The sequence below is a fragment of the Crinia signifera genome, chromosome 1, assembly GCF_055691185.1.
Source record: "Crinia signifera chromosome 1, ASM5569118v1, whole genome shotgun sequence".
NCBI classification, from domain to species: Eukaryota; Metazoa; Chordata; class Amphibia; order Anura; family Myobatrachidae; genus Crinia; species Crinia signifera.
The window spans coordinates 336,783,682-336,810,081 of record NC_139217.1 but is presented as its reverse complement, the minus strand read 5'-3'; the positions used below and the strand labels follow the sequence as shown (position 1 = coordinate 336,810,081).

General features: G+C 43.8%; 1 protein-coding gene across 1 annotated transcript in view; it reads right to left on the bottom strand.

Moving 5' to 3' along the window:
* Positions 1-26,379, bottom strand: part of TPCN1 (two pore segment channel 1) — a 60,356-nt gene extending 33,977 nt beyond the window's left edge. Inside the window, exons 1-3 of the mRNA XM_083145562.1 lie at positions 26,220-26,379; positions 11,389-11,675; positions 7,685-7,794 (exon numbers count right to left, since the gene is read on the bottom strand). Coding sequence (XP_083001688.1) covers positions 7,685-7,794; positions 11,389-11,494 — 216 coding nt within the window. The 5' untranslated portion in view covers positions 11,495-11,675; positions 26,220-26,379. The remainder of the gene's footprint in view (positions 1-7,684; positions 7,795-11,388; positions 11,676-26,219) is intronic.
* Positions 26,380-26,400: the final 21 nt, after the last annotated feature.

Sequence of the window (26,400 nt, the reverse complement as noted above, 5' to 3'; positions counted from 1 at the left end):
GTGTGACCAAAAAGTGGCAGGACTCAGAAGGGAAGGAGTGATATTTGGATTTTGCAGCACAAATTCTGGTGGAATGTTGGTGGGTGCTATGTCGCATTAGCAAGACCCCCAAAGCACCAATACAGTGGAACCCCCCCACAAGTGACCCCATTTTGCAAACTACACCCCTCAGGGAATTCATCTAGGGGTATAGTGTACATTTCAAACCCCCAGGGGTTTCACCAATTTTGATACAACTGGGCAGTGAAAATGAAAAATTACATTTTTTTACACAAAAATGCAGTTCTGGCTCAAAATTTTTCATTTTCAGAAGGTATGAAGGAGAAAAAGCACCCCAAAATCTGTGCCCCAATTTCTCCCGAGTACGGCAATGCCTCACATGTGACCAGAAAATACCAGTTGGGTGCATGGCAGGACTCAGAAGGGAAGGAGTGATTTTTGGATTTTGCGGCTCAGATTCTGGTGGAATGAATGGTGGGTGCTATGTGGCATTAGCAAGACCCCCGAAGCACGGTGAAATGATGAACCTAAAAATCCATAGATGTGTGGTATATTTTAAAACACTCCTTTATACATAGGCCGGGTTTGTCTGGGCAAGTGTCACACTGGAAAATAGTTTGCTTTCTTATTCCCTTTTTATAGCAAACTTTGCACCTTTTGTGTGTCCTGCCCTTTTTTCCAGTGGAGGGGATTTCATCAGGAAAATGCTGCCCTGGTACAATACGGGGGCCAGTACTAGAAGTACTGGGGCCCTCTGCCTGCTGGTTCCCAAATACTAGGCCCTTTATGACTTCCTCTTGAAAGTGCATAAATGTCCCCCTCTGGCCGGTAGAACGGAATAGCACGTAAGCGTTATACAGTGCCATCTGGATGATATACACGGCCAGCTTCTTGTACCAGATTTTTGTTTTCCGCAGGGCACTGTACGGCTTCAGTACCTGATCTGAAAGATCCACTCCGCCCATGTACCTATTGTAATCCAGGATACAATTAGGTTTGGAGGTGTGGGTACTGGTACCTCGTACAGGGACGGAGGTGGTACTGTCTCCGTGAATTGTTGTCAGTATAAGGACATCCCTCTTGTCCTTATATTTGACCAACAACATATTTTCGGTGCATATTCCCCTGCTTTCACCCCTTCTCATTACTTGGGCAATGTGCGTTTTTGGGAGGCCTCTTTGGTTCTTGCGCACAGTACCGCAAGCTGCTGTACCTCTTGAACCAAGGGCCTTAAACAGGGGGATGCTGGTGTAAAAGTTATCCACATAGAGGTGATAACCTTTATCCAGGAAGGGGTGCACTAAATCCCAGACAATTTTTCCACTAACACCTACGAGGGAGGGGGGGCATTCTGGCGGTTCAATTCTTGAATCCTTCCCTTCATATACCCTAAACCTGTGGGTGTACCCTGAGGTGCTTTCACACAGCTTATACATTTTTATGCCATACCTTGCCCTCTTACTGGGAAGGTACTGGCGGAATTTAACCCTTCCTTTAAAATGTATAAGGGACTCGTCTATGCAAATGAATTTATCTGGGATGTACATCTCTTCAAATTTGGCACTGAAATGATCAATGACCGGCCTGACTTTGAATAGCCGGTCAAAGGTGGGATCATCTCTGGGTGGGCACTGTGCATTATCGTTGTAATGCAAAAATTTAAGGATCGTCTCAAATCGAGCCCGGGGCATGGCCATACGGTAAAATGGGGTGCTGTACAGAACATCTGTACTCCAATATTGCCTAATTTCTGGCTTTTTTACTATGCCCATATGAAACACCAGACCCCAAAACGTCATCATCTCTACTGCATCTACAGGGGTCCACCTAGCAAATGATGACGTGGGGTTTTGAGCAATAAACTGCTGGGCATATAAATTAGTTTGGTCCACAATTAAATTTATAAAATCATCAGAGAAAAATAATTTGAAAAAGTCAATTTCTCTGAGACCTGTGGAATCAAATTGGATTCCTGGCATGGCCAAAAACTCAGGAACCTGGGGCTCAAAATTGTCTGGTGGTGGGGTCCATACGAGATCAATTATTGGGGGGGGGGGTCTCAGCTGCTCTACGGGGGCGTCTTTGAGGGGGTCCCTCATCACTAGAGGAGGAAGATGAGGTTAAGATGAATCCTTCAAATTCCCCGCTTGCCTCACTGGCTGTGTCAGAATCAGAGGCAAGCATGGCATATGCCTCCTCCGCTGAATACATTCTTCTGGATGACTGGGATGACATTTGGGATGACATTTGGGATGCCATTTTTATTTTTGTGTTACTGGTAGTGAAATGTTTCAACACGTGTATAGTGTAGGGGGGGTACAAACTTTATTTCAACCCGGGGGGTATGTAGTGTGTAGTGTGTATGTAGTGCAGAAAAAAAAAAAATACTTTATACAGGAATTTGAACCCAATTAAAAAAAAAAAAATTGAAGGGGTTAAAAAAAAAAAAAAAAGGTCCTGCGCCAAAAATTGAGCACAGATGTTGGTCAGTAACGTCCGTCACTGAACAGCGCTCAAAGGCAACAGGAATTTGATCAAAAAAAAAAAAAATAGATCAACCCTGTGCCGAAAAAGCTGATCAGTGATGTACGTCACTGATCAGCGCACAGTGGCCACAGGACACCCACAAAATCACAGTGTGTGTAAAAAAAAAATTAAAAAAAGACCCACAGCAGCCTCAAAAAAAAAAAAAAGTGATCAGTGATGCAACACTGATTACCAGTGAGGGGCAGCAGGTGCACAACCTTTGGTGCAACTGACAGTGCAACTGGCAGCAACTGACAGGTATATATAAAAAAAAAAAAACCTCTGCGCCCCCAAAAAGTTGCTGATCACCTCAGATATAGTGATCAGCACAAAAGGCGGGGGTAGCAGACACAAAATATACACTCTCTATCACTCTCTGTCACTATCTCTCTCTATCTCTCTCTATCTCTCTCTATCTCTCTCTATCTCTCACTATCTCTCACTATCTCTCACTATCTATCACTATCTATCACTATCTATCACTATCTATCACTATCTATCACTATCTATCACTATCTATCACTATCTATCACTCTAGGACACTGCAGCAGCAGCACTGACAGTTATATGTATAAAAAAAAACCTGCACCCCCAAAAAGGGGGGGTAGCAGACACAAAATATACACTCTCTATCACTCTCTGTCACTATCTCTCTCTATCTCTCACTATCTATCACTATCTATCACTATCTATCACTCTATGACACTGCAGCAGCAGCACTGACAGTTATATATATATATAAAAAAAACCTGCACCCCCAAAAAGGGGGGGTAGCAGACACAAATCTCTCTATCTCTCACTATCTATCACTATCTATCACTATCTATCACTATCTATCACTATCTATCACTATCTATCACTATCTATCACTATCTATCACTATCTATCACTATCTATCACTATCTATCACTCTATGACACTGCAGCAGCAGCACTGACAGTTATTTATATATAAAAAAAACCTGCACCCCCAAAAAGGGGGGGTAGCAGACACAAAATATAGCTCTCTCTGTCACTATCTCTCTATCTCTCTCTCTATCTCTCTATCACACTGCAGCAGCAGCAGGAAGTCCCAAGAAGTCAGATCCAGGAAGCGTCCAGCACGCTACAAGCAGTGATCAGGTAATCAGGTAAGGTATTTGCAAGGATCAGGTAAGTATTAGCAAGGATCAGGTCAGTATCACGGCAGATAGGCACGGTGACCGCTCTGCACGCTATTCCAGACCGGAATGGCGTCTGCAGCGCAGTCACCGTTAGTTTAAATGTCGCGCCTTGGCTGTGATTGGTCCGTGGGTCCCACGGACCAATCACAGCCTTGGGGGCAGGTGGGGTGAGGGTGGGGTGAGGTGTCATCGTCACCGATGACCCCCTCATGCCCCCTGACGCCCGGCGGTGATTGACACCTGTGTTACCGAGCGTCTGATTCGCTGGTAACACAGGAAAACGCTGTGAATGGCTGTTCACACTGAACAGCCAATCACAGCGATCGCCGACGGGGGGGGCGACATCGCAGCCCCCCCTGGGCATGCAGGGACATGTCTGCTGTCAGGGACAGCAGACATCGTCCCTCTGTCACTGCGTCTCGAGACGCAGTGACAGTTTAAAGTCATGACGTACATTTATGCCATGTGTCGGGAAGTACATCCCGGCCATGACGTAAATGTACGTCAAATGTCGGGAAGGGGTTAACATTGTTTCCTATGGAAAAATCGTGTCAATTGAGGCATTGAACAGTAAAATCGGGTCAATTGAGAAATTTAACATTGGTCCCTATGGGAAATCGCGGGCATCGCGTCGCACCCGATTTTTAGTGCATTCAATGGCCGTGATGCCCGCGATTTCTAGTGGCGCCGTCAAAGTAAAGAAGTACCGGTGTTTCTAATAAAAGTGCATATTCTTTGGATATTGTCATCTGTGGTGGACATGCTTGTTCGGCCGCATCGCTGCTCATCTCGAACGTCTGTCCTGCTGTGCACCTAACCCGTGACAACATTCTCCTCATATACCATGAAAAGCAGGTAATGAATTTCAGCTGCTGATGTGCCTTTTAGACTCAAAAATATCATCTCACTAAACACTTCCAACAACCCTGCCATCTTACAACTGATTTTGGACAGTATGACTGGTATGAGGTGCAGTCTAAGGGCCATGGAGGGAAGGAGTGGTCTACCCGGTCTGGCCTGGCTGTAAATGAAAGTGAAATAGAGAACACTACACACAGGAGAGGTCTTGTTGTTATCTTACTTATTGAGCGACCATTGAATATAACTATATATAGATTGTTTATCTTTAAAATTTATTAGTATTTTAGGTACTTATGTATTATCTGGGGGCCCGGTTTTTTTATTGCATGCCACTACTTAAGGCATGCGATGCGATGCTTCATTGTAAAGACCCGATTTTTAATTGTATAGTCACCCATGGGTGATTTCATACCCCCACTATCCAACTACGCATGAAGTTGATTTTATATAGTGTGGCGAGCGCAGTGAGCCCCGCGAGGGGACGCGGATTATTTTACATGTATTCTGCGTGCACTCGCCGAGCTTAGGGCTCGGTGGCTTGCTGCGCTCGCCACACTATATAAAATCAACTCCATGCGTAGTTGGATAGTGGGGGTATGAAATCACCCGTGGGTGACTATACAATTAAAAATCGGGTCTTTACAATGAAAAAATCGCATCGCATGAATTGTATGCCACTATATTGCATGCAATGCGATGCAATGAAAAAAATCGGGAACCCAGATATTACATAAGTACCGTATTTTATTATAAGAAGTACAGTCAGATTAATTATTATTTAGCATTTAGGTTTCCTGTTTCATCTTGCAACTGAATGACAGCTGCTATTCTCACCCCACATCCACTAGAGACTATTATGCAGCGCACCTGTCGGTATCCCCTGTGCGTAGAAGTACTTTTATCTAAAACAGACACATCACAAATATAATTGAAAGAAGTTTCCAGCTGAAAGTTACACACAAATAATAGTACATACTAGGTATTGCAGCAGACAGAGTAGAGCATTGTGATACAGACAATGTCTGGAAACCATATGCTCTACTGTATATTTTGTGATGTGCTTTATGAGCGCCAGGAGAATACTTAGGCCTAGCTGTAATGGGTAACATGTAGAAAACATCACCTACAATGAAATCCTGATATAAGTAGATGAATGTAATGGATACCTCGACGTTAATCATTTGTTGAGTGTTATTTATTGCACTTTGCTCACAAATGTAATTTCTGCAAGAATGAACGCAGCATTCCAGCTTGTGGACTAAGATATATTGTGTAGGGCAGACATGTCCAAACTGTGGCCCTCCAGCTGTTGTGAAACTACACATCCCAGCATGCCTTGCCATAGTTTTAGCATTCCCTAATAGCAAAACTCTGGCAGGGCATGATGGGACTTGTAGTTTCACAAGAGCTGCAGATATCTCTTTAAAAAAAAAAATCAATTGGATGTATATTTGTTTCAATTCAATATTGTTAATTCATTTGGTCTTCATTATTGAGTTTCGAAAAAAAAAATTGCGTTTCATCCAATTACCCGTGACTTCATTGCAGCATGAATAGTTATCACTTATGGTACATACTGACATACCAATTTCTGTTTGCAGCCCATAGGGCCACGAGGGGGGCGAGCTGCTGTGCCACTGCTGGCCTTTACATGCTGCTGTAATGGCAACTCGCCCCCTTATTAGGTAATTAGATTGAGCTCACTCTAATTTTTTTTATTTTATTTAAAATGTGTCTTTAGTTGTTTAGTTTTTTCCCCTAATCTAAAACTAATTTTAGATCACTAAACCTCAGTATGGATTATGGGAAATACTGGGCATTTGGCAGGCAGCGTCTGGTGGACTCGCACCGCTGCCAGAATAAGGAGTCAACCAGAATAAGGTCCAATAAAAAAACAAAATCATTTTGCTGATCATTCTTTAGAAGCGGTCACATCTGCTATATTGGTCATTCTGACACATTTGTTTTTGTTGTGATATTGTTGTTCCTTGGGTTACGGAACTAACAGGAAATGTAAGGACAAAGGAGAAGCGATTTTGTTTTCATTGTTTTGTGAGCACTCATGGGATTTATATTATTCATAGAGCATTACAAAGAGCATTTACTCATTCATCCAAGTCCCTGCAAAACTGGAGCGTATGTTCTAAATTCTCCATCACACAAAACACACACACACACACACTTATGTTCATTGTGTAAACTGTGAGGCTACATATGGGTATTAATCCACTAGAAATAGTGCACACCTCCTAGCTGGCTGACTCTAGACAATATAAAAAAAGTGTTGCTTCTTGATTATAAGTGGCCCCACTATAACAATTACTGTGCCACTAAGCCGCCCATTTGGGGTGGTCTTTTAGAACCCCATCATGCATCATTTTGTGCTCTTGCAGAGTATAAAGTAACCGTAAGTTAACATTATGGTTATGCCCTTCTGATAAATACAGAAGTACATTTACTAATGGGGCCTACAAGAAGCGATTTCAATGCATTTTCTAAGCTATAGCCCAGCTATTAATATCCAGCATGAATAAATCTACTCAATCGCTGGTCAGGGCCAATGTTCTCACCAGAGAACACTGGCCCTGACAGACAGCTTAGCACACAGTGCTGACACATCACTGTGCTGTGCTGAGCAATCTCGCTGAGCATTCTGACCGATCTAGCATTGCTCAGAATGCTCAGCAAATCTCTCTGTGTGTAGGCCCCTTAAGTCTTCTAAAACATGGCAGTCAGGAGCTGACTGACTTATACTTTATCTCTTGCGGCAGATTTAATAAGCCTTGAAAAAGTGATAAAGTGGAGACTGATAATGTACAAGGCCGGTCAGATCCTAACTGCCATGTTACAGACAATGTTTAAATGACAGTTAGGGGCTGGTTGGTTGGCACTTTATCTCTCTCCAAGGCTTAGTACATTTCTCTCTACATACCTAGGAATATTTATGAAATAATTTAGTAAAAGAACAATATTCTGTCCACATTATATTAATGGGATTAATACTGGTATGGGATAATAATCTTGTGAATATGGATTAGTAACATACTTGTGACCCTCCTAATAAAAGAACAACTCTTTTCTACTTAAGTTTCTTCCTTAACTGTAAGCTCCTCCCAGGACTGGTCTTGTACTAACCTGGAGGTAAATGGAAGCCTCCTGATATCGTGTCTCCCAGGTCTGGTCTAATTCGTCTGGCACATGCACTTGTTCCATGGTGTGAGTTTCGCATTCATATCCATCTGTGGCTGCAAGTGAAGTTTCAGAGACTATTACACATCAAAAAAGGAGAAATGAGGCATGCAGTCCAGTAATACATTCAGCTTTGTTACACATTAATAGAACATGCTTTTTACATAGAAATACGCCTCATGAGAAATCATTTAGCAGTATGCTTTAAAAAATCTGAATGTATGGAATAAAAAAAGGAATCTACTAGGAAAACATTTGCTCTCTATAGTCCAGCAAAAACTAATTATAGGTTATCTTGGAACTGCAGACACAGGAGCAGATCTGGGTAAGGGAAAAAAAAAAAAAAAACAGCCCTTGTGTTTAGACTACAATTTAATGTCAAGGCTATCCGGGCAGAGAACCAAATTAACTCTATTTAAACACAAAAGGCCATTAACAGTTGTCAGTACTTGCACACAGGATCCTAGGAAGCTTGTGGTCATGCTTTCGCTTGCTTCTAAAGGCCCCCAAACACTGCGGTGACTTCTCCCCTTGGAGAAGTCACATGCAGTGCTCCCTTGAGCCATCCTGGACCTTCCCAGACGGCAGGATCGCATGCAATCCCAGCCTTGCCAACCCGGCTCAGAAGCAATCCAGGAGATTGCTTCTGCAGCAGGGGCGACTCGGAGGGTCACTGAACATTGCATCGTGCCAGTCACCTGCAATTTGGGCTCTTATCCTGTGTGTGATTGATTGCAGCAATCACAAAAAAAAAAAATAATAATAATTGGGGTCCACAGCATCCTATTCCAGAGGAAATAAACAACTAAGCAAACATGAAACAGTGACACAGTTGAATACAATAGAGGACAAGTACAGAGTACATGGAATGGGATCATTGGGTCGACAGTCATTAGGTCGACAGGTATCTAGGTCGACATGGGATAAGGTTGACAGGTGTCTAGGTCGACACATGCGTTAGGTCAACAGACAGAAGGTCCACATGGTGTTCTTCACTGTTTCTTTTTACCCGAATGTCGACACAGTCACAGTTTTAAGTGCACCGTGTCTGCTCGCCATGCTTTGGGCACACTATTTTATTCTCCCACCACACCCTAGTGGATGGCAGGGCATGAAATGGTACTCTTTACCTAGCACGGCGCCCAACGCGGCCATCGCATGCACTACAATAACGGGTGCGATGCGACCGACGCGATTTCCCATAGGGAACAATGTTAAATCTCTCAATGGACGCGATTTTGCTGTTCAATACCTCAATGGACGCGATTTTGCCATAGGAAACAATGTTAAATGGGCCACAGAGCCCAAATAGGCACCCTGAAGTGTGAAATGGCCCCCACAATTGTTAACGCCACCCCACGATCAACGTGAACCCGAAGCGTGGCGAGGGGCGGCGGTACGCGTCCTCCGACCTTTTCATACCCCCACTATCCACGTCGGCGTGGAGATGAGAATAGAATAGTGTGGCGAGCGCAGCGAGCCACCGAGCCCGAAGCGTGGCGAGCCCCGCGGATACCTGTGAAGCCCGCGAAGGGACGCGTTTACCTGTGAAGGTATCCGCGTCCGCTCGCCACGCTTCGGTGGCTCGCTGCGCTCGCCACACTATTCTATTCTCAACTCCACGCCGACGTGGATAGTGGGGGTATGAAAAGGTCGGAGGACGCGTACCGCCGCGCTCGCCACGCTTCGGGTTCACGTTGATCGTGGGGTGGCATTAACAATTGTGGGGGCCATTTCACACTTCAGGGTGCCTATTTGGGCTCTGTGGCCCATTTAACATTGTTTCCTATGGCAAAATCGCGTCCATTGAGGCATTGAACAGCAAAATCGCGTCCATTGAGACATTTAACATTGTTCCCTATGGAAAATCGCGGGCATCGCGTCGGTCGCATCGCACCCGACTTTTTAGTGCATGCGATGGCCGTGATTTTTTACCCCCGATGACCGCGATCAAAATCGCGGGCGCCGTGCTAGGTAAAGAGTACCCATGAAATACCACATGTCGGCTCAAAAACCACATGTCAACCTTTTGACTGTCGACCTAACCCATGTCGACCTAACACCCTGTCGACCTTCCAGTATGTCAACCTAATGACTGTATCGCAAGTACATTAACATAGCTATATATGCAGACAACACTTAAATAAGTATCAGAGTGACAGAAACCCGCAGGCCTCTTGTCCGCAGGCACCTCCCGACACCTGCCAGATCCATTGCACGGGACTTGGCTGGCCAGAGCTGGCTCTCTCCTCTCTGGGCATAGCAAGGGTAGAGGCAGCTCTACAAGAAGGTAGAAGCCGTTGCTGATAACTACTATTCAGGGATAATTGGTATCCCCATTGTGAGGGTTAAGTTTTAACTGTGGAACCACCCATTCTATATCTACTAAATGTAAGAAAATTTAAACAAAAGGTCTGGATGGATACTATGGTTACAGCATATAGTGACCTACAGTAAATAAGCGGTACTTGTTTAGTTTCACGGCGGCCGATATATCGGATACGGTATCGGCCGATCCGATGCATTTTTTTACATTGTTCATAACCCCACTATCCACTACGCATGGAGTTGATTTTATATAGTGTGGCGAGCGCAGCGAGCCAGAAGCATGGCAAGCGTAGCGAGCCCCGCGAGGGGAGCGGATTACTGCGCTCGCCACACTATATAAACTCAACTCCATGCGTAGTGGATAGTGGGGTTATGAACAGGTAAAAAAAATCGCATCGGATCAGCTGATATATCGTCCGATATCGCATCCGATATATCGTCCGCCATGAAACTAAACAAGTACCAAATAAGCTTCTGGGAGTGTAATGGTATGATATATTACAATATATGCAGGATGCAATGCTGTATAACCATAGGAAATGACCAGTAATATGATATGGCTGTCATTAAGGAGTCATACACACCAGGTGATTATACTCCTATTTCTAAGCCATCTGTCTAGATTTCTTGAAAATGAAGCACGGCTTGCTCCATGTGTACAGCAATAGCGATGTGCGGTCCCGCACTTCAACATCGCCTGACTAGATCTTGACTCCATGTCAAGATCCAGTCAGGTTGCCAGTGTTCTAACCAGAGAACACTGTTAGCACAGATCGCCCATATACATATTCCTATGTGTGTATGGGCAGTGGTCGAAGTGGAAATTTTGAAGTGGGGGTATGGAAAAGTAAAGAGTGAATATAGTGTGCACCTTCAGACACCCCCCTGTCCATCAACGTCCCCTGCCAGACTGCCCCGTTGTACAGGGGTATTACAAAAGCACAATATGTGCTGCTGAGTGATCAGAGAGCATCCTGAGGGGGAAAAAAAACTTTTTTTTTTTATCTTCAGATTAAAGTGGGGGTATGCCATACCCCCGTATACCGCCCCACTTCGACCACTGTGTATGGGCGATCTAGCTGCTGGGAGCACAAAGATAATTTCTCTAGCCTGCATCACTCAGCATGCAGGCTATCAGAAATCGATTGGTGTAGGTTTGGAATAAGGATAAATATAAAGGCTTGGAATAACACTGATTAGTGCAATGAATTGAGAAATCTGCAGCCTGCATATGAATGAAAATCAAACTAGATGGAAGAACAACATTGATTTGTTCTGAGCACTCTGAAATACAGAGTAGATTAGGAACTTAGACACCTCACCCAATGGCACATCACTGTTATTATCCTCAGCAGGAAGATCAGCGCAACCTCCATTTTCCTCCAATGTGAGCAAAAGTGGCTCATCATCTTCTGGCTTTCCAGCCATTCCAGAGCACCTCTAACAGTCCTTTCTCCGGGGTCCGGCTAACTGGTGACTATGTAACTTTCATCTGTAAGCGATGCCATTCATCCAACAGTGGAATAATAGGAGAAGTCGCACGTGCAGGAAAGCACCTATCAATGAGTTAGCCTGCAGACTAGCACCTTCATCATCTCAAGGGATCAATCTGCAAATAACAAAATGAATGTCATATTATACCACAAAAACATTATATATAACAAATGACAGATACAAGTAGCTCAATAAACATGAATAGTAAAAAAAAAAATCATTTAATCACATCCAACATAACATGTGAGTTTTACCCACCACTGGATTAACCCATTCCTAACCCTTTAAATGCCAACGTTGCTGTGAGAGATCCTCAAAATATCCGCTAAAAAAACCCAGCTTCGCTCACAGCGACGGTTCTTTTTTTGGGTGCTGGGAGCAATATTTAACTAAGCTTCAATTAACTGACTTGGCTGTATTTGTACAGGTTGAGTATCACTTATCCAAAATATCCGTTATCCATAGTTTCCAGAATGCATTTTTTTTTGGGTACTCTTTACCTAGAACGGCGCCCACGATTAGAATCGCGGGCGTCGGGGGTAAAAATCGCGGTCGGGGGTAAAAATCGCGGTCATCGCGGGTAAATCGCGGGTACATCAAAATCGGGTACCCGCGATTACCGCGATTTTCCCATAGGGAACAATGTTAAAAAGGCAGATTGACCGCGATTTTAGCGTTAAATGCCTCAATGCCCGCGATTTTTACATAGGAAACAATGTTAAATGGGCCACAGAGCCCTAATAGTCCCCCTGAAGTCTTAAATGGCCCCCACAATTTTTAACGCCACCCCACGATCAACGTGAACCCGAAGCGTGGCGAGCGCAGCGAGCCCGCGAGGGGCGGCGGTACGCGTCCTCCGACCTTTTCATACCCCCACTATCCACGTCGGCGTGGAGTTGAGAATAGAATAGTGTGGCGAGCGCAGCGAGCCACCGAGCCCGAAGCGTGGCGAGCCCCGCGAGGGGACGCGGATACCTTCACAGGTAAACGCGTCCCCTCGCGGACTTCACAGGTGTCCGCGTGGCCACGGACACCTGTGAAGCCCGCGAGGGGACGCGTTTACCTGTGAAGGTATCCGCGTGCGCTCGCCACGCTTCGGGCTCGGTGGCTCGCTGCGCTCGCCACACTATTCTATTCTCAACTCCACGCCGACGTGGATAGTAGGGCATGAAAAGGTCGGAGGACGCGTACCGCCGCCCCTCGCGGGCTCGCTGCGCTCGCCACGCTTCGGGTTGGCGTGGATGGTGGGGTGGCGTAAAAAATTTGGGGGGACATTTAAGGGTTAATGGGCTCGTTGGCCCATTTAACATTGATTTCTATGGCCAAATCGGGTCCATTGAGCCATTTAACAGTAAAATCGGGTCCATCGCGCCTTTTAACATTGATTCCTATGGGAAATCGGGAGCATCGCGTCGCGGGCATCGCGGGTACATTTATGGCCGGCCGCGACGCGACCGACGCGATTTTCATGTTTAACATGGGTTTCAATGGGAAATCGCGGGCATCGCGTCGCGGGCAGACATAAATGTACCCGCGATGCCCGCGACGGGCGCCCTTCTAGGTAAAGAGTACCTTTTTTTCTTGTGGTAAAAACCTACTGGGGACATAAACATAAAAAAGGGATTTTTGTAAGAACTTACCGTTCGAATCCCTTTCTCTGATATGGTCCTGGTGACACAGCGATCCCTCCCTTACGCTCAGTAAGTATGCCAGGTTCATGATGTTTCATGTTATATATGGTTGAAAAGTTATTTTTTGAAATTGTACATATAATATGTGCAGGCGTTTGTACTGAGTTAATGTATTCCAGTGGCTTTGAAAGATTGAACTGAAGAGTCCGGGATGCAGTAGGGGAGGAGCCTACCCTCCAAAAGCTTTAGGATAGGTGCCTGGCTCCTTCGGACCCTCCTACATCCCAATGTTGAGCTGTGTCACCAGGACCATTGAAAGAGAAATATATTTGTTTGTATTTCATGTGTTGGATGTGTTACAACATTAATGCCTCAAAATACCTCATTGAAATATAAAAATATTCCGAAATTCGGAATAATCCGTTATCCAACATTCTTCTGGTTCCAAGCATTTTGGATAAGGGATACACAACCTGTATTTATTTAAACTAAGAGAACAGTCGACGCTGGCATTTTTAGCAGATATTTGGAGGATCTCTCACAGCAATGTTGGCACGCAAAAGTTTAATCTTTCCCAAGGCTACAAAATCCATTGGGACAATTTCACAAGCTCTCCACAGGTCAATTATAACAACAAGACACTTTGGACCTTATTCTGATCCGTTCGCAGCCAGTATTCGTTTGCACGGGGACCGGTGCTTTGTGTATGCGCAGCTGCATTTCTGCACATGTGCATACACTGAGTGCGTGCGGCCACGGCGAACAGAATGTTTGCTGGATGCACGCACCCAAGGCTCTGGACGAGGGGCGTGGGCAGAGAGTCACGCCCATGGGAAGGACCAGCGTGTCATGGGCGTTCCCATGGTAATCAGGCTGTGACATAGTGCTGGGGGCGGGTAGCTGACATCACTGGATGTCAGCTGCCCGCCCACTTCCTCCTGATTGTGCACGGAATTCTAAGTGACTTGAGAGTCACTTAGATATGCGTGCACATTCCACAGCATATGATGGTCAGCGACCATCGAATGATGTGGGCGTTTACCCACAGGCTGCAAATGGATGTTTATGTTAAACATCCATTTGCAGGCCCTGTGTATGAACACACTCTGTGAGGGGTGAGGGCGTTACCACCATTCACAGGGTGGGTTCTGGTTGACTCGCAAAGGGTGCAAATTCGCATCTGAGCGAAACAACCAGAATAACCACATTTGTCCATTAAGATAAATGTTGGTAAGGAAAATCTCATAAAACCTTAGATGCCCATGTTGTCAGCTTCTGACCTTCTCCACTCCTATATAACAAAAGATTGATGCTGGGTATACAATAGACAATTCGTTCCTTTAACGATATCAGCAGTCAGTGAACGATCTAGTGCATACAAACTGAAAGATACAGTATCGTTAACAGTAACGTTCAGTGATGTCACCCAGCTCTCCGCTGAACATTCATTGAACGGTCATTGAAGATATAGTCAACATTGAGCTGCATGTTCACATTAAATATCATTAATGACCCACAGTAGTGATCATTGTTAACAATATTAAGCATACACACTGGACGATATGAACGCTATATCGTTATTGTTCATATCATTAACGATATCATGTTTAGCGCGTACTCAGCATAACACTGCTCCTCATCTCATTACATGGGGGCCACTACATGGAGCCATACAGAGAGATTCAAGTGTTCATAGCCGCTTGCATTGACAGTACGGTAACAATTCTCCATCATTTTGACGGGCTGGTAAGCAGTCTACTATAAATGTCCTCACTATAATTTAATGTACACATTAATAATTTGGTGTAAATTTCAAATCTATTATCCCTTTCACATTAAACATGGGTCGCCCATTATACACATGGCGACCCAGGCTTAACCCTAATTATAACCCTGGTTAAATTGCAGGGTTGGTTGACCCGGATTATAAGGTTTACATAGTTACATAGTAGGTGAGGCTGAATAAAGACTTGCATCCATCTAGTTCAACCTAGGTTTAGAATAGCTTATCCCTTGTTATATAGTATGTTCTGATATTATAAAGATAGGATATGGGGTAGATTTATTAAACGTCGATCAGGGGAATATGCGCTATCCCCGTGCGTTATGGCAGGGGATAGCAATTTCCCTGATCTATGACCCCCGAGATGCCGGTGTTTAGCGTACAGCGATGTGGGGAAGGCAGCATAACGCACAAATGTTAGGGGCCGCCTGCCTTATACCTTATTTATTATGCTCCCTGGTGGCCGCGTGCTCCTCTTTTCATCTCATGTAGCTAGCGCCAGATATCTGGCACTGCAGGTCTCCTGCTGTGTTCGGCGTCTTCAAATTAAAACTGCGCATGTGCCGGGTATACAGCATCCCCGGCTAACATTACCCGGCACATACGCAGTTTGAATTTGAAAACGCCCTGGCGACCAGCAAGCGCCGCTGACCATGAAAAACTGCGCATGCGCCGGTGACAGCGAAACCGGCGCATGTGCAGAACAAATAGCCAGGGAGGAGCGCACACATGTTATGGGAGGATGCGTATCCCCGTCAGCAGGGGATAACGCACTCCCATAATGAAGATAAAATGATTGATACATCAGGGCGAACTGCGGGGCCGCTTCACCAAGAAAACATGGTGAAGCGAAAGTAACTTCATTAAGAACGTTATGTAAAGGTTAGTAAATGTACCCCTATGTTTCTTATTGGTACCATGGATGTTTTTAACAAATAAATGTTTATCCAACCTTATTTTAAACGTATTTATTGTGTCTGCCGACGCCACTTCTCCAGGAAGAGAGTTCCAAAGTTTGACTGCTCTGACTGTAAAGAAATTTTTTGAACAAAATCTTTTTTCTTCTAATCTAAACTCGTGCCCTCGCGTCCTAGATTCCTTTCTAGCAGAAAAAAGGTTGTTTGATAGTTCCTTATATTGGCCCCTGATATATTTGTACATGTTGAGCATGTCACCCCTTAAAACGTCTCTTCTCTGGTGTAAATATTCCCAAATTGCTTAATCTCTCCTCGTAGCTTACATTCTCCATTCCCCTAATAAGCTTTGTTGCTCTTCTTTGTTTTTTCTAATTCTATTATGTCCTTTTGATAGTGTGGGGCCCAGAAGTGTACTCCATATTCAAGGTGAGGTCTAACCAATGCCTTGTACAGTGGCATAATCGCTTTTGAGTCCCTAGTTTCCATGCCCCTTTTGATACATGCTAGAATTTTGTTGGCCTTTTTTGCTGCTAGGTTACATTGAGCACTACACCCCAGTTTGTTGTCTATTTGGACTCCTAGATCCTTTTCAAGTACTGAATTACCCAATTCCTCTCCGATTAGGTTTTAACTAGTACACGGGTTATGTCTCCCAAGATGCATGACCTTGCATTTGTCCACATTGAACCTCATCTTCCATTTTTTTGCCCACTCATCTAGCTTGTCAAGATCATTTTGAAGCGTGGTGACATCTTCTGATGATTTAATAACTCTGCTCAGTTTTGTGTCGTCTGCACAGATGGATACATTGCTGAGTAACCCTATCCCAATATTGTTAATAAAGTCCACTTAGTACTGGTATCATATTTGATACAGCAATGTTCACAGTTACTCTTTGTTCTCTATTACACAGCCAATTCCCTACCCATCTACAGATATTATCCCCTAACCCCATGTCCTCCATTTTATTTATCAACCTCTTGTGCGGTACTGTATTAAAATCTTTAGCAAAATCTAGGATATCACATCTACAGCATTTCCATTATCAAGGTTTTTGCTTAATTCCTCATAGAAACCTAGTAGATTAGTTTGGCATGAACGATTTTTCACAAACCCATGCTGGTTAATACTGAGTAAACTATGACGGTCTCAATATTCCTGGATACCATCCCTTAGAAATCCTTCAAATAGTTTATCCACTATTGATGTTAAACTCACAGGTCTGTAATTAGCTGGATCCTCCCTTTTTCCTTTTTTGAATAATGGCACTACCTCTGCTATTCTCCAATCTTTAGGTATTTTACCTGATGATTGTGAATTATCAAAGATGTAATGTAGAGGTGTCGCTAGTTCCTACCTTAATTCCATTAGTACCCTAGGATGAATCCCATCAGGCCCTGGTGATTTATTTGTTTTGCTGAGCTTCAATATTATTTCCTCGGTCGTGAAATCAATATTGCGATCCTGCTTGTTCATCCCATTTGTGGTACTTGTGCGTTCCACTGTCTGCTCTCTATTAGTAAACACTGATAAGAACTCATTTAACAGTTCTGCTTTTCCCTTGTCCCCTGTAAAAAAAATTCCATTGACATCGGTTAATGGGCCTATGTTCTCCTTAATTATTCGCTTACTATTTATGTATTTGAAAAACTTCTTGGGGTTGGTTTTGCTTTCAGTGGCTATGCGCTTTTCATAATCCCTTTTAGCTACTTTGATTACCCTTTCACAAGTTTTGTTTAATTCTTTGTATTTGTTAAAAGCCTCCTCATTTAAGTTATTTTTATAGAATTTAAACGCTCTTGTTTTATTGTTGATTGCTGCCCTCACTTTTTTTGTCCAACCATGGTGGCTTTTATTTATTGAATTTACCCTTATTTACTTTAGGAATGTATTTAATAGTTAATGATTTCAAGCACATTTTTTAGTGTATCCCACATTTCCACTGCATTTTTCCCCTCAAAAACAGTTTCCCACACAATTCCTTTTTTTTTTTCCTGAAAAATTTGAAGTTAGCTTTTCTGAAGTTTAGTATTTTTGGCGATCCCTTATGATGTAATTTACTGAATTTGATTTCCAGTGAAACCATGTTGTGGTCACTGTTCCCTAGATGTTCAATTACTTGTGGTGTTTGAGACTAAATCTATGTTATTTGTTAATACGAAGTCCAATAGTGCCTTATTACGAGTTGGAGCTTCTACAATTTGTGTGATAAGCTTAAGAACCCCTGCTTCTTTCAGTTTTACAGGTTTAGTTTTTCCAATTTATGTCTGGTAAATTAAAATCCCCCATAATTAATATCTGCCCCTAATCTGATGATTGTTTGATTTGGGTTAAAAGAAGAGACTCTTGGGACGCATGGCTGCCTTTAAAATGTCTCTCCTACCTAAACTTATGTATTTCTTCAGAACGATCCCCTACATTTTCCCCAAAAAAAGAGCTTGCCACTTGTAATGCAATTATGCTCAAATATATCTGGTCCTCAGGACCCCCCAAACTGGCTCGCTCTAGAATGACTCTCCCTAGAGCCAAAGGTGGATTGAACCTCCCAGACCTAGGTTTATACCATGATGCCTGTAAACTAGCCCAGATAAAATCTTTCTTTGAATCGCAATCAGAATCACGGTGGGTGGACCCTGAGATAGCGCATGCCCCGACCCTGATAGATGATCTGCTTAGATTACCTAAACAATTCCGTCCTGATCTCTCCTCGATTCTCCCTACTACTAGGGCCTCCATTACAAACTAATACCCAATCTACATCTTGCTAGATGGATCACTTTGGGTATTTATAAATTAGGCGATATTTTAGAAGGCCAGTATATTCTCCCCTTCTCTGCCCTCCAGCAGAGATTCTCTCTCCCCAAATCTGAACTGTTGCATTACTTTCAAATTTGCCATTGGTGGAATACTGCTTCTAATCCTACTAATACACCCAGTAACTTTGACTCACATATCTACTCTCGCCTTAACCTTCCAAACTCCAAAGGGGATATCACATTTTGGTACAAACTACTGCAAGACATTTCAAATTCCCCTAAATCAAATGCACAGACTAAGTGGGAAGTTGACCTGGGTATAACCTTGTCAGATGCTCAATGGGGCAAAATCTTTCTCTCCTCTTATGCCACGAGATGCACATTAAACTAATACACAGATTATATTTAACCCCAGCCAGACTACACTCCTTCTGGCCCTTATGTTCCAAATATTGCTGGAGACAATGTGGTAGCATCGGCCATATATACCACATATTCTGGTCTTGCCCCCTCCTTACCGTGTTTTGGAAGGATGTATTTGACTTAGCAAATCAGGTCCTAGATATAGCAATAATGCCTACTCCCTTAATAGCCTTATTCAATACCTTCCCTGACACGGTCTTGCCCAATAAACGCTATGTTCTAGGACACATATTAATTGCGGCCCGCGCAGCCCTGGCCCAGTGTTGGAAACAACCCACCCCTCCCTTACTTTCAAAAGTGATTCAGAAAATCAACTTTAACTACACTATGGAAAAGCAATATCCTTCCGATTCAAGATCTACAACTTCTCCCTTAGCTCGCTGGTTGCTCTGGCATGAATATATTACTGTCGGAGTAGGTACATCACATGCTCCCAAATCACCCCAATGTGACCCCCTTCAATTTAGCCTTAACGAGACGCAGGAAGACCCTACAAATTCTCTGTGATCCCTTATTCCCTACTCTAGGATCGACTTGTGTTTACTGCACTAGTGATATTTGCTTAGTTCGTTAGATGTGTTTGGCCTAGATAGATGTAACCTACATCACTATTATGGTTGATATTTTACCTGTTGTACCTGTTTAGGCTTACTAAAACCTCATTAAGTTCCGTATGAAGATATTTCTTGTTTATGTATGTACAGAGTCTGTGTATTTCCCCTCTCCCCATGCCCCCCCCCCTTGTACCCCCATCCCTTTCTTCCCTTCCCTTTTTCCTTATACTGTAACCCTCCACCTAAACTTTAAATATTTCTCAATAAAATATTGATGTTAAAAAAAAAAGAAGAAGAAGAAGAAGAAGAAGAAGAAGAAGAAGAAGAAGAAGAAGAAGAAGAAGAAGAAGAAGAAGAAGAAGAAGAAGAAGAAGAAGAAGAAGAAGAAGAAGAAGAAGAAGAAAAGACTCTTCCCTTTCGTTTATGTTCGGCGGTCTATAGCATACCCCTATTAGAATTTTGTTATTAGGTTTTTTGTTTTTGTCGTTTATCTCTGCCCACACGCCTCCATGTTATCTTCCTCTGTACTTCTTTCTCTGTACTTATGCTCATTTCTTTCTCACATGATAAGTTATTTTTTACATATAGGCACCCCCACCCCCGCCCCTTCTATTTTCCCTGTCTTTTCTGTAGAGTGTATATCCCTCCATGCTTAATGCCCAGTTGTGCGATTCATTACTCCATGTTTCTGTAATACCAATAATGTCATAATCGTCTCTAGTGACCGCAGTTTCTAGTTCCCCGATTTAACCTGCTAAGCTTCTTGCATTAGCCAGTAAGCATTTTAATTTATGTTTATATTTAGTTACGTCCCTAACATTGTGTTTAATTTCTCCCCTAGACTTATTTGTATTCCTTACTAACTTCCTTGTTCCCTCCTCCCCCCCTCAATAGACTCTCTACAGCCCTCCCCATACTCCACGCCTTCCCATACTCTAAGATCATCTGTACCTAAGAATTGTAATGAGGTAACATAACTGTTATTACATGAAATTCCTGGTAATTACCCTCGATATTACCCTTATTAGTACCCCGAACATTGCCTGTAATACTGCCCTCCCCCCTTCTCCTCCCCCCAAATGGATTCTTAACCCCAATCCTACTATTCTCACAACAGGTCCCATAGTATCTAGGATCTAGGCTACCCCCCCCCCCCCCCCATCGCCTAGTTTAAAATCTCCTCCAACCCTCTAACCATCCTTCCCCCCCCCAGCACCGCAGCCCCCTCTGTATTCAGGTGCAATCCATCACGGCAAAAAAGATGGCTCCTGAACGAGTAGTTCGCCCAGTGTTCCATGGACACAAATCCCTCCTTCCTACACCAGTTCTTAAGCCACACGTTTACCTCCCTGATCTCCCACTGCCTCCCTGGGCTAGCGCGTGGCACTGGTAATAATTCCGAGAATATTAACCTAGATGTCCTCGCCTTTAGTTTCTTACCTAATTCCCTATACTCTTTGAGGACATCCCACCTACCACTAACATTGTCATTGTGCCGATGTGTATCAAGACCACTGGGTTGCTCCCAGCCCCTCCCAACAATCTGTGTACTCGGTCTCCGGGAGACAACAGACTGTACGGTGATCACGGAGTCGATAGCAGATTGCCCTGTTTGTTCTCCTGATGATAGAGTCCCCTACCACCACTATCTGACTTTGCGCCTCACTATCTGTCATCCTGTTTTAGCTAGAGGGACCGCTCCTCTGGTTGCTAGTGGGAACAGTCTCCTCCAGCTCTGTCTTTTCGTCGCTATCCTCCATCGAAACTTCGTCCAACCGAGCAAATTTATTCGGGTGTGATAGATCTGAGATGTCGTGCCTGTCCCTCCTGAACCTCTTTTTCCTCCTTCTGATCATGACCCAACTGGCTACCTGTTCGACCTCATCTACCGATGACCCCATCTGCAACTCCTCCACCGTTCTATCTAAGCTTTGCTCGAGATTGGAAATATCCCTCAGACGCTGAACGGTCCACTCTAGATTAGTGACCTGGGCTTCCACACCGCACCTTGTCCCGGTTGACCATGCAGCAACTCAGCTTACCTTGGTCTGTGGTGCAGTGTGAAAGGGCTACATGTGTACATACAATTCCAACTGAATAACCCTTATTTTTCTTTCCTCCCATGTCCAATATTTAGCAACTGCTACACAATATTTTTAAATCTATGACCTACCGCCTGAGAAAAGGATTATGGATTTAAAACCATACATGTGCCGTTTTAGGACCAGAAAAGTGTCCCACATCCTCATTGACGGATTATCATGCTGCTGTGAATGTTTCATTTAAAAATACGCTGAATTGAGACACTTTATTTCATGTAAACAAAGGTTATTTTTTAGAAACGTTCACATCCATCAGTAGTACACCATTTCCGTATCGAAACATCCATCATGTCAAAACAACACTACTTCACAATCTGTATGTTCATCAAGTAATTCCATCACATAACGTTCAATTTCCTAATTTTTTCCTTCAAGGCACCCTAAAGGGGCCTACACATGGAGCAATTTGCGCCAGTGATCTGAGCAATGCTAGATTGCTCAGTAAGATCGCTCGGCCCAGAGAGATGCACCAGCGATGTGTGCGGAGCCATCTGGCAGGGCCAGTGTACTCTGGTGAGAACACTGGCGATCTGACTAAATTTAAACTGCATGCCGTATAAATGTACATGGGCAATTGCGACGTGCGGGGCTCCTGCACACCTGAACAATTTTATTTTATTTTCGCTCTGTGTGTAGGCCCCATACCAGTCCAGGTTTTAAGGTGATCCATGCTAGAGTACAGATGGAAAAATTCAAATTGACTGAAGTACTAATTAAGTCACCTGTGCTTACATGTAGATATAACTAAAAACCTGGGCTTATACACTATGCGATTTGGGCACGATTTCACCCGATTCGGATGAATCGGGCCGTGAAATCGGCCTAAATCGCACTTGCAGACACCCCGTCCGATCCGATGCGCGGTAACGTGCGCAGCGGATTGGGGTCGGGAGGTCGGACGGGCTGCACATAAGATTTGCTAAATCTTATGTGCAGCACCGGAGCCGTGCAGGGGATGACAGCGGGCGGTGGATGCCGGCTATAGAGAGCCGAGCAGGGGGAGGCTGCATAGGGAGCCGGGCAGGAGGAGGGTGACAGTGGGAGCAGCGCGCTGGGCAGGGACGATGATGCTGGCTGCCGGGCAGCGGTGGGAGCCGGGAGGAACACACTAACTTGAAAAAAAAAAAGCCCATACAGATGACTAGCAAGCCATTGATTGGCTGAGACCTCTCTCAGCCAATCGCTGATTGGCTGAGAGAGGTCTCAGCCAATCAATGGCTTGCTAGTCATTCTGTATGGGCTTTTTTTTTTTTCCAAGTTATCTGTGTTCCTCCCGGCTCCCGCCACTGCCCGGCAGCCAGCGTCATCCTCCCTGCCCAGCGCGCTGCTCCCACTGTCACCCTCCTCCTGCCCGGCTCCCTATGCAGCCTCCCCCTGCTCGGCTCTCTATTAGCCGGCATCCCCCGCCCGCTGATGACCCCCCCGCACGGCTCCCTCCTCCTGCAGCTCCCCAGGGACCGCATATGATAAATCCATGCGATTTATCATATGCAAACCTTGGCACATCAAGTGCCTAATCGTGTGTCCCCCTCCCGGGGAGCTGCAGGGTGAAATCAGGTCCGACTTGTCCTGAAATCAGGTCCTGACAAGTCGGACTAATGTATGGGGGCCTTTAGAATGCCTCAAGGGCGGAGTTTCAGAACCTCAGCTTTACACTTTTCCCACTTGCACGTCATTCATGTAAACATCACACCTTCTCCCAATGCTTATACTGTAGTGGTACACAGGGCAGGCAGTAGCAGAACCATTCTATAGATTAAATCATTTAAAAAAGGAATAAATAATAATTATTATTATTATTTATATGGCGCCACAAGGGTTCTGCAGCGCCTATCAATACATAGATGAGATACATAATACCTGCACACTAATTAAATTTAATCTTGTAGCAAGTAATAAGATTAGGGGCCTGATTCAGACCAGAAAGCACGGCTGCAAATTCGCACAGCGGGCATTTATCGATCGTATTGCACAGGTGTATGGGCCACAATGCACGTGCGCGATGCCCAGCTACAATCAAGTCCTGCAAATTTTTCTATTCTCTGGCGTATGCATGGTGATTGACAGGAGTGGGTTGTGGGGGTGCGAGCCGACCGTTTCATGGGAGTGCTAGAAGAAGAAAAACTCTGGGAGAGTCATGGAAAACGCTGGCCTGCCAAAGCCTGTTAGGGGGGGGGGGGGGTGTGTGTGTGACAACAGTAGCAGCCCGGATGTGCCGGTAATCATCACAGCCGCCGAGTAAGTCCTGTGTAACGAGAGACGGCTGCAATGACTTGTGCCCGGGGTATAAAATCATTAGATGGTGAATTTGAACATAATCACTCAGGTGTTAATGGATGTACAGCCCTATACAGCAAGCACATTCATTTGCAAGGCTGGATTTCACTGGAGCGTGATTGCTGGCAATCCAAATGTGCACCAAAGCGATCAGGTCTGAATCAGAACCTAGGTGACAGCTCATACAGAGAATAAGCCCCATGCAGGACTTTCTTCGGGCTGCACCCACTCTGTGGAATGCCCTCCCAAGCACAATAAGACTCTCCTCCAGTCTCAAAACCTATAAGCGTTCCCTAAAAACTCATCTCTTCAGGCAAGCTTATCAAATTCCAGAACCAGTCATACAACCTTGCGTTCTGGTGGAATCGATGCAATAAAGATTACAGTATCTATACTTATGTATGAAAAAGTAATTTGAGCCTCAGCCTATTCAGAAATCACAGGACCATAAAGATTGGGATTCTAGTAAAACCAAGGACAAGCTGACTATACATAAAGATTAACTATTTCAGCTTCTTGAAGATGAACATACATTTGCTATAATTCTAATAACACATAATACATCTTACTAAAAGGAATATTCAGCTTATATAGACAATATAGTGTTTAGTAAGATTCACTCTATCATGTATCAATGACTACTTCCCTATAGATTGTAAGCTTGCGAGAAGGGGCCTCCTACATTTTGACTGTCTGTAAATACCTTGTTTTATTGTATCACTGTCCCCTTTGTAAAGCGCAACGGAATATGCTGCGCTGTATAAGAAACTGTTAATAAATAAATAGAATAAATAATCTTTCTCTAGCTTTGCATGCTAATTGGATTATTTCCATCATTTCGTTATTTCATGTAAACCTCCATCTCTCTATAGCAAATAAATGTCTATGACACCACCACATCTGCCCCATATTATTTTATGTCACTTTATATATATGTCCACACAATGCAACAGGCAAACTTGGTACAGGTTGAGTATCCCGTATCCGAGTATCCGAATTATTCCGAAAACCATACATTCCAGAAAGTGAAAAAAAAAATATTTTTTTGCTAAAAACTCACTGGGGACATTTGTAACAGCAGTACTGGTGACATATGTAACTGGCACTATATATGTGCAAGAAAATGATTGCTTGGCATTCAAATTCAATATCTGAGATAGTACACAAATTTTGTTTCATGTTTTGAAACCTTGTTTTTTGAACAAATAAAATATATTTGTGTGTATTTTATGTGGTAATAAAATATATTTGTGTGTATTTTATGTGTTTATACAGCATACATGCAAGATACTTCAAAATACATAATTGAAATATTAAAATATTCCGAAATACGGAACCTTGTTTTTTGAACAAATAAAATATATTTGTGTGTATTTTATGTGGTAATAAAATATATTTGTGTGTATTTTATGTGTTTATACAGCATACATGCAAGATACTTCAAAATACATAATTGAAATATTAAAATATTCCGAAATACGGAATAATCCGTTATCCAAAATTCTCCTGGTCCCGAGCATTTTGGATACGGGATACTCAACCTGTATATCTAATTTCTGTTTGTTATGTGACTGACACCATCGCCTTCCCCACTTCCACATGCCCAATAAACTTTATATGGTTTTCTCATCTGCAGATCTAATGGTACATTTAATTTCATGGGGGAGATGTATCAAACTTTCTAAAGTCAGCCTCTAGCTATACTTTATAAATTACATTCTATCAAAATTATAGGGAGGAGCTGATTTTAGCTTTTGGAAATATATCCACATATCTCCTCCTTCAGTCTGAGATATTTCCTGTCACATTTAAATGCCCCTGATTTAAATTTCATATAATCTACAGGTAACAGTACAGTGCATCAGGCAAATGTCACAGCATGTGTGTTACATCTGGTAATGCTCACACAATCATCCTCACACCTAAATCACTCCTCCAGTTCTGCATATCTGTCAGTCATCTGCTTCCCACATGTACATTCCCAGCAGTCGTCACTCACCATCAGATCACTATCCTGGCTCACGTGTGATCAATAAAAGGGCAGCAGGAAAGATGCTCTTATTTTCCCCAGCTAAGGAAAGTTGTACTTTCTTTATGTCACATATCGCTGCATTCCTCTGTTGGCACAAGATGAGCATGCACACCACACACACACACACCTCCCTGTGGTCACACTGTAACAAAACAACCACAGCTAATAATGAGCAATGTTTTACCTGGACAGTCACACAGACTCTGGCATCGTCCTACATGGCCACTTTCCTATCACGTGACGGGAGAGTCGGGGAGCAGCTCACACAGCATCACATTAGCGGCAGCACCAGAACTTCACGGAACCCTTCCGCACATGCGCACAGGAAGCGGGACCTCACTACGCGCATGCGCATACTTTCTTCG